This window comes from Anastrepha obliqua, chromosome 1, assembly GCF_027943255.1.
Source record: "Anastrepha obliqua isolate idAnaObli1 chromosome 1, idAnaObli1_1.0, whole genome shotgun sequence".
Classification (NCBI taxonomy): Eukaryota; Metazoa; Arthropoda; class Insecta; order Diptera; family Tephritidae; genus Anastrepha; species Anastrepha obliqua.
This window is the reverse complement of record NC_072892.1, coordinates 87,960,130-87,974,494: the sequence shown is the minus strand read 5'-3', so window position 1 is coordinate 87,974,494 and position 14,365 is coordinate 87,960,130. Positions and strand designations below refer to the sequence as shown.

The window sequence follows — 14,365 nt, the reverse complement described above, 5'->3', positions numbered from 1 at the left end:
ACTTGGGTATGTATGTACATAGATACCGCGTAAAATGCACAAAAGTGGAACAACCAGACCATTAGAATGGAAGCAAAGCAAAAATGGAAAATATGTATAAACACTTAAAATACGCCCCTTCATGCTAACCTGATGGAATGCGTCACAAACAACAGACAGGCTATTAAATTGAATTTTTAAAATATACTTATATTAAAAATAAGAAAACAAGAAACGTCTATCAACTAAACCTAATATACTTCAATCATTTTTGAGACGCAAAAATTGAAGCTTTACTGCTTATACTACAAAAAACCTGTTTATTGTGAAGTTGCCTGCATTTGCCAAAATGTTCCAGATAATTTACGAGTATAATCAAAATACTTCAGGTATTAAAGCGGCCTGAACTTTTAAATGAAAATACCATAAAACTATATATGTAGTAATAATCGATTTTTCTTTATTACTAATTCTTTGTTATTACATTTTTATGTACATAGTTAGATTAAATATTTCAACCACATCGTATAACTGTGATTTCCGTTAGGAAACTTCAAGTCAACTTTCTAGCCCCGATAACCATGACCATACCCGCCAAATCCTCCAAATCCACCGGGTCCACCGTATCCACCATAGCCACCATAGCCCCCATAGCCCCCATAGCCACCATAGCCACCATAGCCACCATAACCACCATAGCCACCATAACCTCGTCCGCCGTGATGGCGTGCTTCCCTTGGTGATTCGTTGCCATGTTCTTTGCCAGCATCGACGCTCAACAGAGCTGCTGCCTGCTCAGCCGCAATATTATTTTCAACCTCAACCACTGGTACTGCGTGTGCAAAATTAAGGCACACAATAAAGGCGACAAGCAAAAGTGCGATTACACTGCGCATTTTGATTTCGGAAGTATTCTGTCTAGTAGCAGTACAAATTTAAATTTGTTTTATTAGCGGTGACGACTGAATATGAAGTGTGCATTACAATGGCATTGCGAGGATCTTTTATACTTAAAATATTTTGATCAAACGGTTGGGAAATACCGAACTTTCACATCGGTACGGTGATGAAAGAAATATTTTATTTTATTACACACTCGTATATAATATTTCTTTACAATGATTTGCAATTATAGGCGGCTATAAAGAACAAGTCATTTGAGAACATTTGGTGACTTAAACGTGAACAAAGTGCTATAATTGAAAATTTTCAACAAAAAAACTTGACAAATTAATAGTCGAAAGAGTGCCAGACCACAAATAAATTAATCATAGCGTGCAATGAACTTGTCAGGTTTTGGTTTTGGTGATTAGTAGTCGGCACTTGGATAGAAATCAAATGGGTTTTCTTCAATTAATATATTTATATGTTTTTAATTTGAAAAGTTCATTTAATTAGAATTTCTCATACAGAAAGTAAATGCTATAAAAGCTCAAAAATACATGTATGCAACTAAATATGTGCATGCAGCACACGATAAACACAACACATCAACAAATTCATCAACAGAAGTTTTGACTATTTTTCTTTTATTTATTTTAATGTTCACTATTTTTTTTATTTTATAAAAGTATTTAGTTTTTTTTTTTATAAAAGTATTTTAAAAGCACTTCAACCATTTCAGCTATCTATATATCATTGTCTAACAAAAAAAAAAAAATATAAACAATTTTCAAATTTTATACAAAAGTAGAAAACATTTCACAAACCTTTATCTCTACTCCAAGGGTTTTAATGAGAATTTTAAGAAAAAGCTTTCTGGTACGCAGTTTTAAAGGCAATATTGAAATTACTAAAATATTCCGCATATTTTAATAATTTATTCCTATATTAACGATTAACTCCAACAGAACTCACAATTTAACAAAACAATAAAGAAAAACAAAAATAATAATAATAATAAATAATAATAATAATAAATAATAGTAATAATTAATAATAATAATAATTATAACACAGAAAATAATATAATGTAGCATAATCTGAAGCAAAATTGAATGTTTATCTAGCATTGGTTAGAGAACAAAGAATTCCAATACTACTTTAAAAATAATTACTTATTGTTAAAATTTAACAGATTGTAATTTAAAAAGGGAAATAATAAAAAAAAAAAAAAAAATTCCTATATAGCAAATGTGTGTTTGAAGTTGCTGAAAAATCCCCTTCATTTTTCCCCCGAAGGTGTTCTGCACTTTCTCCAAAAGCCGTGCATTTGCTAGGATAAAAAAAATTAAGTTAGAGGTTTATTATACTAAAATTTAATTTGCTATAAAACTGTATATACAAAATCTTTCTAGAATTTCGAATTAAAAACAATAGAATTAGATGTAAAGTTTATGGAATTTTTAAAAGTTTTAATTAACATTTTCAAATTGGATTTATGCTTTTTTTGTTAGACAATGCACAAATATATGCACAAATAATGAGTATTCCAAAAAAGACTAAACAATTTTTAAAACTGGCCAAAAATTGTGATGTGCTATCTTGTAAGGGTTTAAGTAGGTATATTTGTAATTAAGAATTCTCAAATATTTAATGACCGTGTTCAAGAGCAAGTTTTTTTTGTTACAGTAAAAATCACCATAACCAGCATCATTTGTTAAATCTATAAAGTCAATTAGCCCAAAATGTGTGAATACCAGAAAAATCATAAAATAACTTTGTCATCAGCAATCAAGTTAAGAATATGAAAGGCAGTGAGATGAAATAAAAAAAAATCTCAAGTACAGCAACCTTTAATATTCCAACTGAATACCAAAAAAATGTGGAGAAGTGAAGCATTCTGGCTTCACTCTAACATAATTCTTTCTTTTGCTATTCAACAGCTGCACGTTTAAACTGAGCTTGAAATATTTCACCGGTTTTTCGGTGTTTTGCTGAATTGTCGGACAGTCAGCAAAAATTATTTGAAATACCGAATGTTTCTTCTACTGTGGGCCTAAATAATAGCTACCTAAGTCAAAAGTCTTGGGAAAAATAATACTATTTTAGCAAAGCGCGAGCACACGTCCATTTACAAATCGAGCGAAACGTTGCTAACTGCATTAGCATTAAGTACATATGGTACGGCATATTTCACTAGTTGTCTGAGATTATACACTTACTTAAACGATTTTTACATTTGCGCTACTGATAATTGAGCTAAAAATACTACTAAAAAATAGGAATTGTTTAACTTTCCGCTTCAAAAATTTAATGTTGGTAAGTATTTTATTGGATATGGGAATAAGTTTTCTCCCTCGTAAATAGGTGTCGTTACTGCCATTGTGTGATGTATGTGATACCTCGACCGGCAGTAGTTGACATTCGTTGGAAGCGTAAAGATCCGTTTTTATCTGACGTCAAAAATGTCTACATTCGTCCCGAATAAACAGCATTTGCAAGAAGTCATGTTTTGTTAATACCCCCTAAAGAAAATTGCAGCTGAAACATGTCTTATATTGACCAATACTTACATTTTGGATGCTTTCAAAGTGGCAATTTCGACATGAGTGCGTGAGTGATAAATATTGAAGGTAACAGGTAACTGGGTGCCACATCAATTTAAGGAGAGGGATATCGAAGGACGTTTGGTGGCGTGTGAGATGCTTCTTGAACAGCAGAAAAGAAAAGGTTTTCTGCATCACATCATCACGATGAAAAATGGATCTATTATGATAACTCTAAGCATCGAAAATGTAGCAGTCTGCCAGGTAAACCAGGTCTAGGTGAAAAAAGATATTCATGCTTCAAAGGTTATGTTGTGCATCTGCTGGGATCTGAAGGGTGTCATCTATTATGAACTTCTTAAACCATCGGAGACCATCACTGGCGAACGTTACCGACTGTAGCTAATGCGTTTGAATCGAGCGGAATGGGACGGTACACATGCCAAACTGATTTTGCTGCATGAGAACGGGCCAGGCGTTGTTATTAAATAGGTCCAGAAATATTTAAAGGGACTGAATAGGGAAACCTTGTCCCACCCGTCATATTCCCCAGACATTGCACCCTCGGATTACACTCTGTACCGATCAATGCAGTCAGCCCTTATTGGATAGCGGTTAACTTCTTACGGGAGCATCGCATGGCTCAATGAATTGATCAAGTTAAAATAACTCGAATTTTTCGTCAGAGGAGTCCGTATGCTGCCTGATAGATTGAGTAAAGTTGCAACTTCCTATGGCGCATACTTCGCATAATTTCATGTTTTATGTAATTGTTTAAATAATTCCTAACTTTGGCTAAGAAAGGGCGCAAATTTATTCCCACACCCAATAATTAATATATTGCACTTAATGCCACTATCCACCAGTTGTTGTTTTAAATAACTTCAAATAAGTGGTAATACTGTATAAGGTAGCGCAAAATTAATCATCCTATCGAAAGATTTATAATTTGTACAAATGGCCTTGTATGCCAATTCTTTTTGGCCACTGTGAACTAAACAGCGATGACGCACAAACAGACAAGCAATGGTGCACGTAAAGATTTCCGTTACTCAAAATAATTTTTGTTTAATATTTTTTTAATTTTATTTAGTTAAAGAGTTATTCGAAAGCAATATTAGGTAACTGGAGTCTGCCGTAAATGATCTATGAAGTATGAACATTGCCAGTTGGAAGGAGCTGGCTAATGATCGAATTAAATGGGGGAATGTAGCTGCGGAAGCTATGGTTTGCCAAAGAAGTTATGGGAAGCTCATTATGAAACTTTCAGAGATTAATAGAAATGGTCTAGTTTTTTAAGAAGTATGCTTTAAATGAAGAAAAAGTTTTTTCTAATAGCGGTCGCCCATCGGCAGGTAAAGGCAATCCTCCGAGTGTATTTCTGTCATGAAAAAGCTCCTCATATAAACAAAAAAAAATATCTGCCGTTCGAAGTCGGCTTAAGACTGTAGGTCCCTCCGTTTGTGAAATAACATTAAGTCGCACAAATTAGGAGGAGGAGCTCGGGGCCAAACACCCAAAAATGGTGTACGCGTAAATTAATATATTGATATATATATGTATATGGTTTATCTTGAAAAGCACAAAATACAAAATTGTTGAAGAAAATCAAAGATATATTAGTTTAAAAACCTTAAACCGTTTTAAATTGAATAAATCATAAAATTATAATTATTTTTTGAAAATTGTTTTCAGTTCACTTTTTAATATACTTGAACCCACAAACAAGCCAATTTTCAGAAAAATTTCCAAAAATATCCAAAATACGGGAATAAGATCTATCTATGAGTTTATTGATAAACTTCGAAGGCAGGAAACTATCCACAAGCATTTCCAAATTTCACTAAATTACAAGCACAGTTTCCTTGAAATTTCTCATTCAAGTTAAAAAAGATTCTGTTAAATTTTTTAATTCGTTTTTATTTATTACTAGCTTATACCCGTGGGTTTCACCCCACATTTCTATCAAAAAGTATGCAATGTAAATAAAACAACTTTAACTTTTTTAAGTCAGTTTAGGTATTATTTAAAACGATCGGATGTAACACATTTTTTGTTATATTATTTTGAGTATAAATAAAAAGGTTTTTCGGTGCGACAACTCTGAAGCAGGCTACATATAATTGGCCATGGGTAAAACATGAGTTGGTTAGATTGACTCCTACTGCAGCTAATGATTGTCTCTGAGCTTTACTTATGGACATTGCGAAAGCCGGGAAATTGGAGGCGTTTAAAATTGAAAGGTTATCCGTCGGTATCATTGGAATTCTTGGTATGAAAACTTTGTGGTTTTCAAAATTTCCTGATAAAACCATAGCTTCTATAACATTCGGTAAAAGTTTCGTGATGATTAGCCTTGTGCCATTGCATAAACGTGGATGATCCAAATTACGCAGCATAATTATCATGGCCCCCTTTTTAAGCATCAGTCGATGAGGAGGAATTCCTGATGGGTCCAAGGAGTTAAGAAACTCAACGGGATAATGAACAGCCTGGGATTCTTCGACGACTGTGTCAATGGAATGATAAGTTGTGACAGTTCCTGGTAGTATTTCTTGAATTTTGGAATTAATGACATTTACATCGTCATTCTTAGGTGCCAAAATTGCCCTTTCTCGAAGCCATCTATAGTTTGTGTGATTGGCTGAAATATTTGGAAATACCCTTTCTATCAAAGCATCAGCTGATAACATAAGTTGACAAAAACCTGGATTAAAAGAAATTAAATTTGGTGGTAAAGAAACTGGTATTTTTCCATTGCCTATAGTAAGTAGTTGTTCAGAAAAAACTTCTGCTGAAGCATCTCCTCCCAAATGTGCTCTCATATTTGTAGAAAGAGTCAATTTTTGAACGTAGTCCCATAGGTATGAAGATTTTAAGCAGGCATTCACTTCATCTGCGGCGGTTCCTTTCGGAATAACTGGAAGAATTTGTCGAAAATCCCCTGCCATTAAGAGTAAGGCACCACCCATGGGTTGATCATTACCTCTCAAGTCTCTCAGAGATCGGTCTAAAGCTTCCAGCGACTTTTTATGGGCCATTGTGCACTCATCCCACACGATTAGCTTACATGTCTTTAGAACCCTACCTTGACCTGAGTTTTTGATTATATTGCACATCGGTGTGTCAAAAGCTGAGTGAGCTGTTCGTCCGCCACACAAAAGGGTAGCCGCTATTCCTGAAGAAGCAACTGCCACAGCGATTTCTTTCTTTTCTCTTACATCAGCCAATATCAAATTAAGCAGAAATGTTTTGCCGGTTCCTCCAGGCGCATCCAAAAAAATTAATCCTCCCTTATTTTCAATAATCATTCCTTGAATAGTTTCCTACGCGACTTTTTGATCCGTAACCTCTATCGTTGATAATATAAATTCGTTTCTATATCAAATGGTCTAACCCCCATTTTTCTCTAAGCTCAAATTTTTTCTACCTACCTACTAAATACTAACTTCATTAAACTTTTTACCAATTTTTGGTATTCTACCATAAATGCGTCCAGTAATATGCAGTATGAAAAATCCCATTTGTATAGGAGGTGTCACGCCCCATTTCTAGCTATCACCAGTTTTCATCTGCACCTGCAGGTATTAACCTTATATAATCTCTTACCAAATTTCAGTTGTCTTGCCCAAATACTTCCGGAGATATGGACAATGAAAAATTGCATTTATATGGGAGGTGCCAAGCCCCCTTTTTCGTTTTTCTCAGTTTTCTTGGAGGTGTTAGGGATTAACCTCATATAACCCCTTCCCAAATTTCATTGGTCTAGCCTAAATATTTCTAGAGATATGGACTATAAAAATTCCAGTTGTATGGGAGGTGCCATGCCCCCTTTTTCGTTATACGCAGTTTTTCTGGATGTGGTAAGGATTAATGTCACATAACCCCTTACCAAATTCCAGTAGTCTAACGTAAATACTTTCAGAAATACGGATTGTTAAAAAATCCATTTGCATGGGAGGTGCCATGCCCCCTCTTTAGTTATACGCAGTTTTTGTGGATGTGGTAAGGATTAATGTCATATAACCCCTTACCAAATTTCAGTAGTCTAACGTAAATACTTCCAGAAATACGGACTGTTAAAAAATCCATTTGCATGGGAGGTGCCACGCCCCCTCTTTAGTTATACGCAGTTTTTGTGGATGTGATAAGGATTAATGTCATATAACCCCTTACCAAATTTCAGTGGCCTAAATACGTAAATACTTTCAGAAATACGGACTGTTAAAAACTCCATTTGTATGGGAGGTGCCACGCCCCCTATATATATCAAAATATTTTTTAGCCTATGACCATCCCGGTAAGGTATCCAGTTCGTGTTTCAAATTTGGTTACGATCGGTTTATGCGTTTAGGACGAAAGTCGATCTATAGATACATACATAATTTGAATTTTATATATATAGATTTGCTACTTATGCAGTAAAAGTAGAAACTGTAAATTGGAATTTTTTTATAGTAAATGCAAAGTGAGTTTGAAATGCTGGGAAGCACCAAAACTTGCTAATAAACTGAATTATGTTAGTAAATATTTGCGTTTAATGATTCAATATTATGATATTTATGTGTTTGTGGTTTAACTGCCTTTAACACTCAAAATGTGGTTAGACAATTTGTCCAGCCTGCTCGTATAATTAGCTCATCACGTTGCCGTGAGTACTCGTACAACAAATGAAAATAATCATACGAGTGTGTATATATGTACTTACACCTACAGTGTTGTGCTTAACCTAAACGATATTTAAAAAAATTTACTTTAGTTACATTTTAATCCAGGTATTTGGACTTTTCTTTCGCCCCTAATATTCACCTCAAAGAGACTGTGCGAAATTTAGGTAACTATAAGTTATTTATATAAGCTAACCAACCCGTCTACCGGGCTAACAAAAAATGGTTCCGGACGAGGCCAGTCTTTATTAGTTATTGAATCTTCTCCAGCTGACTTTACAAATTATCTTAATTCTAAAAGTAAATTCAAAAGCTAAGGCCGTCTGCTTCCAACATGGCCGGTACTTTGTTGATTGGGCACTACCCACGAGAACGCCAGTCGCTGCACTGGAATTTCTTCAACAATTTTTTGGTTGCGCGTGTGGAGTGTTGGGTTGCAGTCTTTTTGTTGAGTTATGTCAAGCATTGTGATAACTTTTACAAACGCATTAATTTTGAACGTCAGCCCTACGGAACTCTGGTTAAAACATAATTCAAAATTTTGTACATCAAATAGCTCTAAAATCAAATTTATAGCATTAATGTGGCATCTAATAAGAGACCACAATACTTCTCGTACGAGTATTTGGCACTCCCAGGTCTCAGATAGCTCAGATAACTGAAATTTTTTGTTTTCAATTTAACTCAAGATTTGGATAAATCCACGAAGGAGGAAATCTTTAGTCAGTCGCGTTCACTAAAAGGAGATTTAGCATTGCAATTTCAGTGAGTCAAAATGAAATTAGAGCCAATACTTTTAATTATTTACTTACAAACTTAACTTTTCTCATCCCCTACCAACTATGTAGCGAAGATTGGCTAATGAGTTGCAGGCGGTAATCAGGAGTTGGTTAGTTTCCTATAACCTATACCTTACAGAGCAATCAATAAAACCTTTTTCCAAACTGATTAAAGCATATATAAATAATCTTAAAAAAGAGAAATAATTTATAAGCATCCCAGGCATTTTAGAGGTGTTCTAAACTTTCCTCAACATCCTCTCAGCATTTCCTGCATTTGTCCGTGTTAGCCATCCCTCTCTTGTACGTATGTGCAGCCAATAGATTAGGACCTTCTGGCATACCTATGATAGTTCTGCGGTCCTTTCGCGAGAGCTTAAGTACGAATTGAGTCAGTTTTTTGTTGTTAGTTCTGCACATGACTTTTGCTGTTTTGCATGTGGTCAGATTAGTAAACCTAGCTTCCACTCGCCTTTTCATGTAGTCATCCATTTCATTGTATATTGAATTTAGCGGCTTTGGTATGTCGTTCTCTTGTTCAAATGGTAGTCTAACAGCACTATTTGCTATCTCATCTACCATTTCGCTCCCCATAATGCCTTTGTGGCCAGGTACCCTATAGATATGCAGCTTACTGTTTGCGGCTAGCTTTTCTCCCTGCTCCGTCGAACATTTTTTAATACAATATGTGCTTATTGCTTTCTTGTTTTGGTGTAGGCTAGCTCTGCGACTTTCCCCTCAGCAAAAGCTTCCGCTTGGAAAATATTGCTGTGGTCTGGCAGCTTGATAGTCGAAAACGATAACTTGTATTAAAATCAAATTTGCTCCATTTTCTAAAACTTTAATTACTTGACAATTAGCTCTTATAAATTACTAAGTCGTTATGTGTCGTAATAAAGGGTGATTCTTAAGAGTTAGAGAACTTAAAATTATAATACAAAACTGAAATATTTTTGGAATGCATTTCTTTTTTTATTATAATCTGATAGATAATTTCAAGGCATTTATTTTTTGATTATGAAGTCCGGCATATGTTAGGCGCAGCTATGAGTTATGTGGTGCCCTCGGCACTCCAATTTTCGACTGCATTTTTCAATAAATCTGAATAACAAGTCTAAATGAGTTTAATCAGCAAACATGCAACGCAAACGATGGTAATTTCTCACCAATTTGAAAAAAATTTCCTGTTTTAGCTCTGCATTAAAAGAATACTTAGGTTTTACACGATACTGTATTTGAATATGCTATTATATATTTTGTTTATATTTATTTATAGATTAGGGAAATTTTTAGGTACTTTCCATTCATCTTTGCATAACAGTGAATAAGTAGAGGTTTTTTACTCAAAACAAATAAAACTAAATAATATTTTCTGCAAATCTTATCTCTTCCTGTTTTTTATTATGGAAAATTCTTTCAAAGTATTTCAGCAAGTCAGCAATTGTCGCCGCTACCTTTCAAAACTTCCATTAGTTGTCGTTGAGCGATGCAAGTGAAAAGGTGTGCGTAATTTTTGCCAGATAAAGCAGTATATTTTTTTACATTACTTGGTTCATAACACGAACATATCAATTCGGCATGCATAAATAAAATGTGTGTTAAGACCGTTCTATGCTAACTTTAATACATAAATAAAATAAAAAGTGGATGAGAGTGTGCCATCCTTTAATCCAAAAACACATCTTTTACACTGTAACTCCAACTTTAGTCTCAGTCTCTTTGTCAATTGTACATGTTTTTGTACTAAGATCGACAATTCTGAAATTTAAAACAAATACCGCAGTGTTTATTTGAAAAGTGTTGATGCATTTAATTACAGGGACCGGCACTCGAAAGGCCATAAATTTGGAATTATTTTTTGGAATATTACTTTTATTTAATTCAAAATAAAATATGCTTGAAAATAATGCAAAATTAAGAATCAATTTACTTTTGCTTGATATGACCACCTTTTGTCTTGACTATGACCCTGAGACGGTCAATAAATGCATCGCAAGCTGCTCGAGTGTGATTTCCAGGTATTTTGGCCCACTCGCGGACAATGGCTCTTTATGCGTCTCGATACTGGTGAATCTTTTAGTTCGGATCTTGCTCTCTAAAATGGCCCAAGGAAATTAAGCCATTGGATTCGCGTCTGGTGAATTCGAGTGCCATTGTGTGGACATTCTGAAGTTCGAATTAATAATTATAAAACTAACATAACAAATATTTTCGAAGTATTAGTTTGATTTTAAATGCCTGTTTGGTCCCAGATAGGTCAAACCTAAAAAGCGACATAATCAACTGAAACATCTTGCTCTCTCCCATTCCTAGTAGAAGATGAACCCCCTGCTCTTGTTATTTATAAATGTTGATAAGTAACAAGACGGAATTAAAATTTGCTCAGCAATAAACTTCGTCCTGTCCAGTACTTTCTCGGTATCAATCTCAATTTATTTTGATTTTGCTATAGAAAAATGTCCTTTTGTTGAACTATTTTTGTTTTAACCTCCGAATTCATTAAAGCAAATTTTTTTACATCGTTACTTATGTATATACATATGAAATTTAATGCACGGATATAAAATGAAGTTTCTTCGAATTGTTAAATAAAATTTTAACTTGCTTTCGCAGTATTCAAATATAAATTAGTTTCATGTACACATATTAAGTTGCATCTCTCATCACTTTAAAACAAAAATATTAAGATTTACATGACCTGAAGCGATTTGAGAATCCCTCCAAAAGTATCATTATTTTTATTCAATTATTTTATTTTTAAAACATTTTTTTGCAAGCTTTTAAGCGTAAGATCTTCCTTCACTTGAGATAGTTTTTAGAAAGATTTTAACCGAAATGGGCAATGTAATATTTTTGTATCATAAGATGGAATTATAAAGTTTTAAAATAACTTTACAATGAAGTTTTTTTAAAAATCAGTAATGAAGCAGTTATAAATAAACAATTGAATTCAATCTTCACTGACAAAAGTAGAGGGTAAATGAAACTTTTATGTTTCATGAATCGACTAAGCGGTAAAGCCATTCAAATTAAACTGGTTTCGTTCGAATACTACTAGGAAAAACCATTATTTAACTTTTTCATCCAGTTTTTTTTAATGAAATTATATTCCCTCATTCCTTTAATCTCCATTTCAATAAAGAAATTTGGCATCATAAAATATTTTTTGTCGGTAATTTTTAATCATTCATGTACCTTGCGTTAGGCAACTCCTACCCCTGTTGTTGTCTGAACTGCGACGAAATGGGAGAGCGTAAGAATACATGTGAAGAGCACACTGCTCTTGCGATTAAGTTTTTTCCACTACTGATTTAAAGTGACTTCAACTCCCTACAGGGACGGAAATCGTCATAAGCATATACTTGTACAAATATGTGCATATGTGTATGGGTATATATACACAACTAAACACATACCAATGTATGAGGTCAGCAGAGCAGCCAGACTGCCTGCAACTTCATACATAAATAACACCAGCTAAATGTCGTTTTACGCTTCAATGATTTGATTTCTGTTTGCAAATTTTCAATTTTTGATTTGCCATTTTGTATTGTCATCACTGATGGTCATATTTGGAGCCATTTTAAATCACTACACCATAAATTCGTTCGGTCGACGAAATAACAAGAAAGCTGCAACCACTTTTTGCTCTTTGGCAATTTACATTTACCACTGCGCCTGGTCAGTCAATTACAGCTAAATAAAATCGGATGAGAAACTATGCATGAATGCGTTGCTTTTTCATTAGTTTGAAACTAGTTTGGAATAGATGAAAGTGGATGATCTGAAACGTTTCCAAGCACTTTGGCAATATTATTCCCTAATGCACTTGAGGCCAAGTGAGACGATTTAAAGGAAATGGAGGGGCATGTGGGGTGGAAATTCATTACTCCTCTCCAAACTTTCCAGATTTGTTTATAAATACTAAGAGTTTGTGCATTTTACACAAAAATGTACTCTCTGAGTCCGGCAAAAGCCAAACAGCGGCAGTGAAAATGCTCTGAACTATCCTCATTCTCGAAATAAGATGCACACAGTGGATCATCGATAATGTCACAATTTTCCGCCACACTTGTGAGTTCAAGTTCGTTCCATCTTGCAATGGCGATTAGCTTATATTCCTGAACTATTTTTGGAGAGGTGCGAAGTGTTTCTAAAACATTAGAGCAGATTGGTTATCACTGCAGACCCTGATTTTATGTGCTCGCTACTTTCGCCAATTGACCAGCCTGCTACTTTAAGTATTGCAAAGGCTTCCGATTTAAAGGCAGTTATCATTATACCTTAATTAGTGAAGTACCTAATGCGGTATCCGAATGGATTGGTGAGTCTCTATCATTCGGAATTCGGAGAGAACGCAGGTTGAAATTAGGAAAAATTTTTTTCTAATAGCGGTCGCCCCTGGGCAGGCAATGTCAAACCTCGGAGTGTATTTCTGCCATGAAAAAGCTCCTCATAAAAAATATCTGCCGTTCGGAGTCGGCTTCCAACTGTAGGTCCCCCCATTTGTAGAGTAACGGCAAGACGCACACCACAAATAGAAGGAGGAGCTCGGCTAAACACCATAAATAAAATGAATTTTAATGTTTCCACAGGCATTTTCCATTGTAATGAATCATTTTTTCTGGGTATTGCTAAAACTGTTTACGGGATGAATGCATTGAGCATTGCAATGAAGCAATCAGGAGGATCGTCGGTTTAGTTCTTATTCTTCTTCCTTAGATTTTGATGTTTTTTACTTTAAGTCTGCTTTTAGTAATTTAAGTCGTAAGGTATTTGTTTGTATCTATCTAAACATTATGTGTATGAACAAATAAATAAATAATACAGTTATGAAGCCGAACTTAGATTCGAATTATGTAGTTTAATTTTCATCAAAAGTAAAAAAAAAAATAATGGACAGTTGAGAACCTTTACTGGGAACTAAAAGTGGACCAGTTTTAAATAATATCAAAATAGAATAATAGCGCAATAATGTGGATTCCGCTTTGAGTAGATTTGTATAACGGAAATGGCGTATTAGAAAACGGATGCGCTGACGTTTGTATTTTCTACGAATTACAATTAAATATTTTATGTGATGTAACTTGTAATGGAAAATTTAAGCAATAAATCACTTCAGTCAATCAATTTCATATTTATAAATTCATCATGCTTTCCAAACAATTAATGAGAATTGTTTAAAACTTACAAATATTTAAATTAATTTATTTGTATATTGTTCTTTTTGCTCATAATTTTTTTCTATTTAAATTGACGCCTGTGGTAGGTGCAATCCTCATCCATTATATCGTATATTACAGGTGTTTAAGGGCTTCAATGCCAAAATTGTTGTTGTATGAGCTGACCTATGTCAGCTGGAGACTTGCAACAATTATCTTCAAACCCCATTTTTAGTCTTCCAGAATTGACAGTATTTGCTATTGTATAAGCTTGTGAGGGACTGACCATTAAAATACTTAGTTTAAACTATTTTCTGGAAACCACTTTTCACTTTATATTATTTATTATT

The 14,365-nt window shown here is 34.2% G+C and overlaps 1 protein-coding gene across 1 annotated transcript; it reads right to left on the bottom strand.

Moving 5' to 3' along the window:
- Window positions 1–411: 411 nt before the first annotated feature.
- LOC129253168 (claw keratin-like) lies at window positions 412–970 on the bottom strand. The gene has a single exon (XM_054891438.1). It carries the CDS (start codon window positions 873–875, stop codon window positions 546–548), a length of 330 nt encoding a protein of 109 aa, XP_054747413.1. The 5' UTR covers window positions 876–970; the 3' UTR covers window positions 412–545.
- Between the last annotated feature and the right edge of the window lie 13,395 nt (window positions 971–14,365).

Excerpts from the sequence above, each read along its gene's own strand:
- LOC129253168 (XM_054891438.1), bottom strand. The coding sequence starts at position 875 with ATGCGCAGTGTAATCGCACTTTTGCTTGTCGCCTTTATTGTGTGCCTT.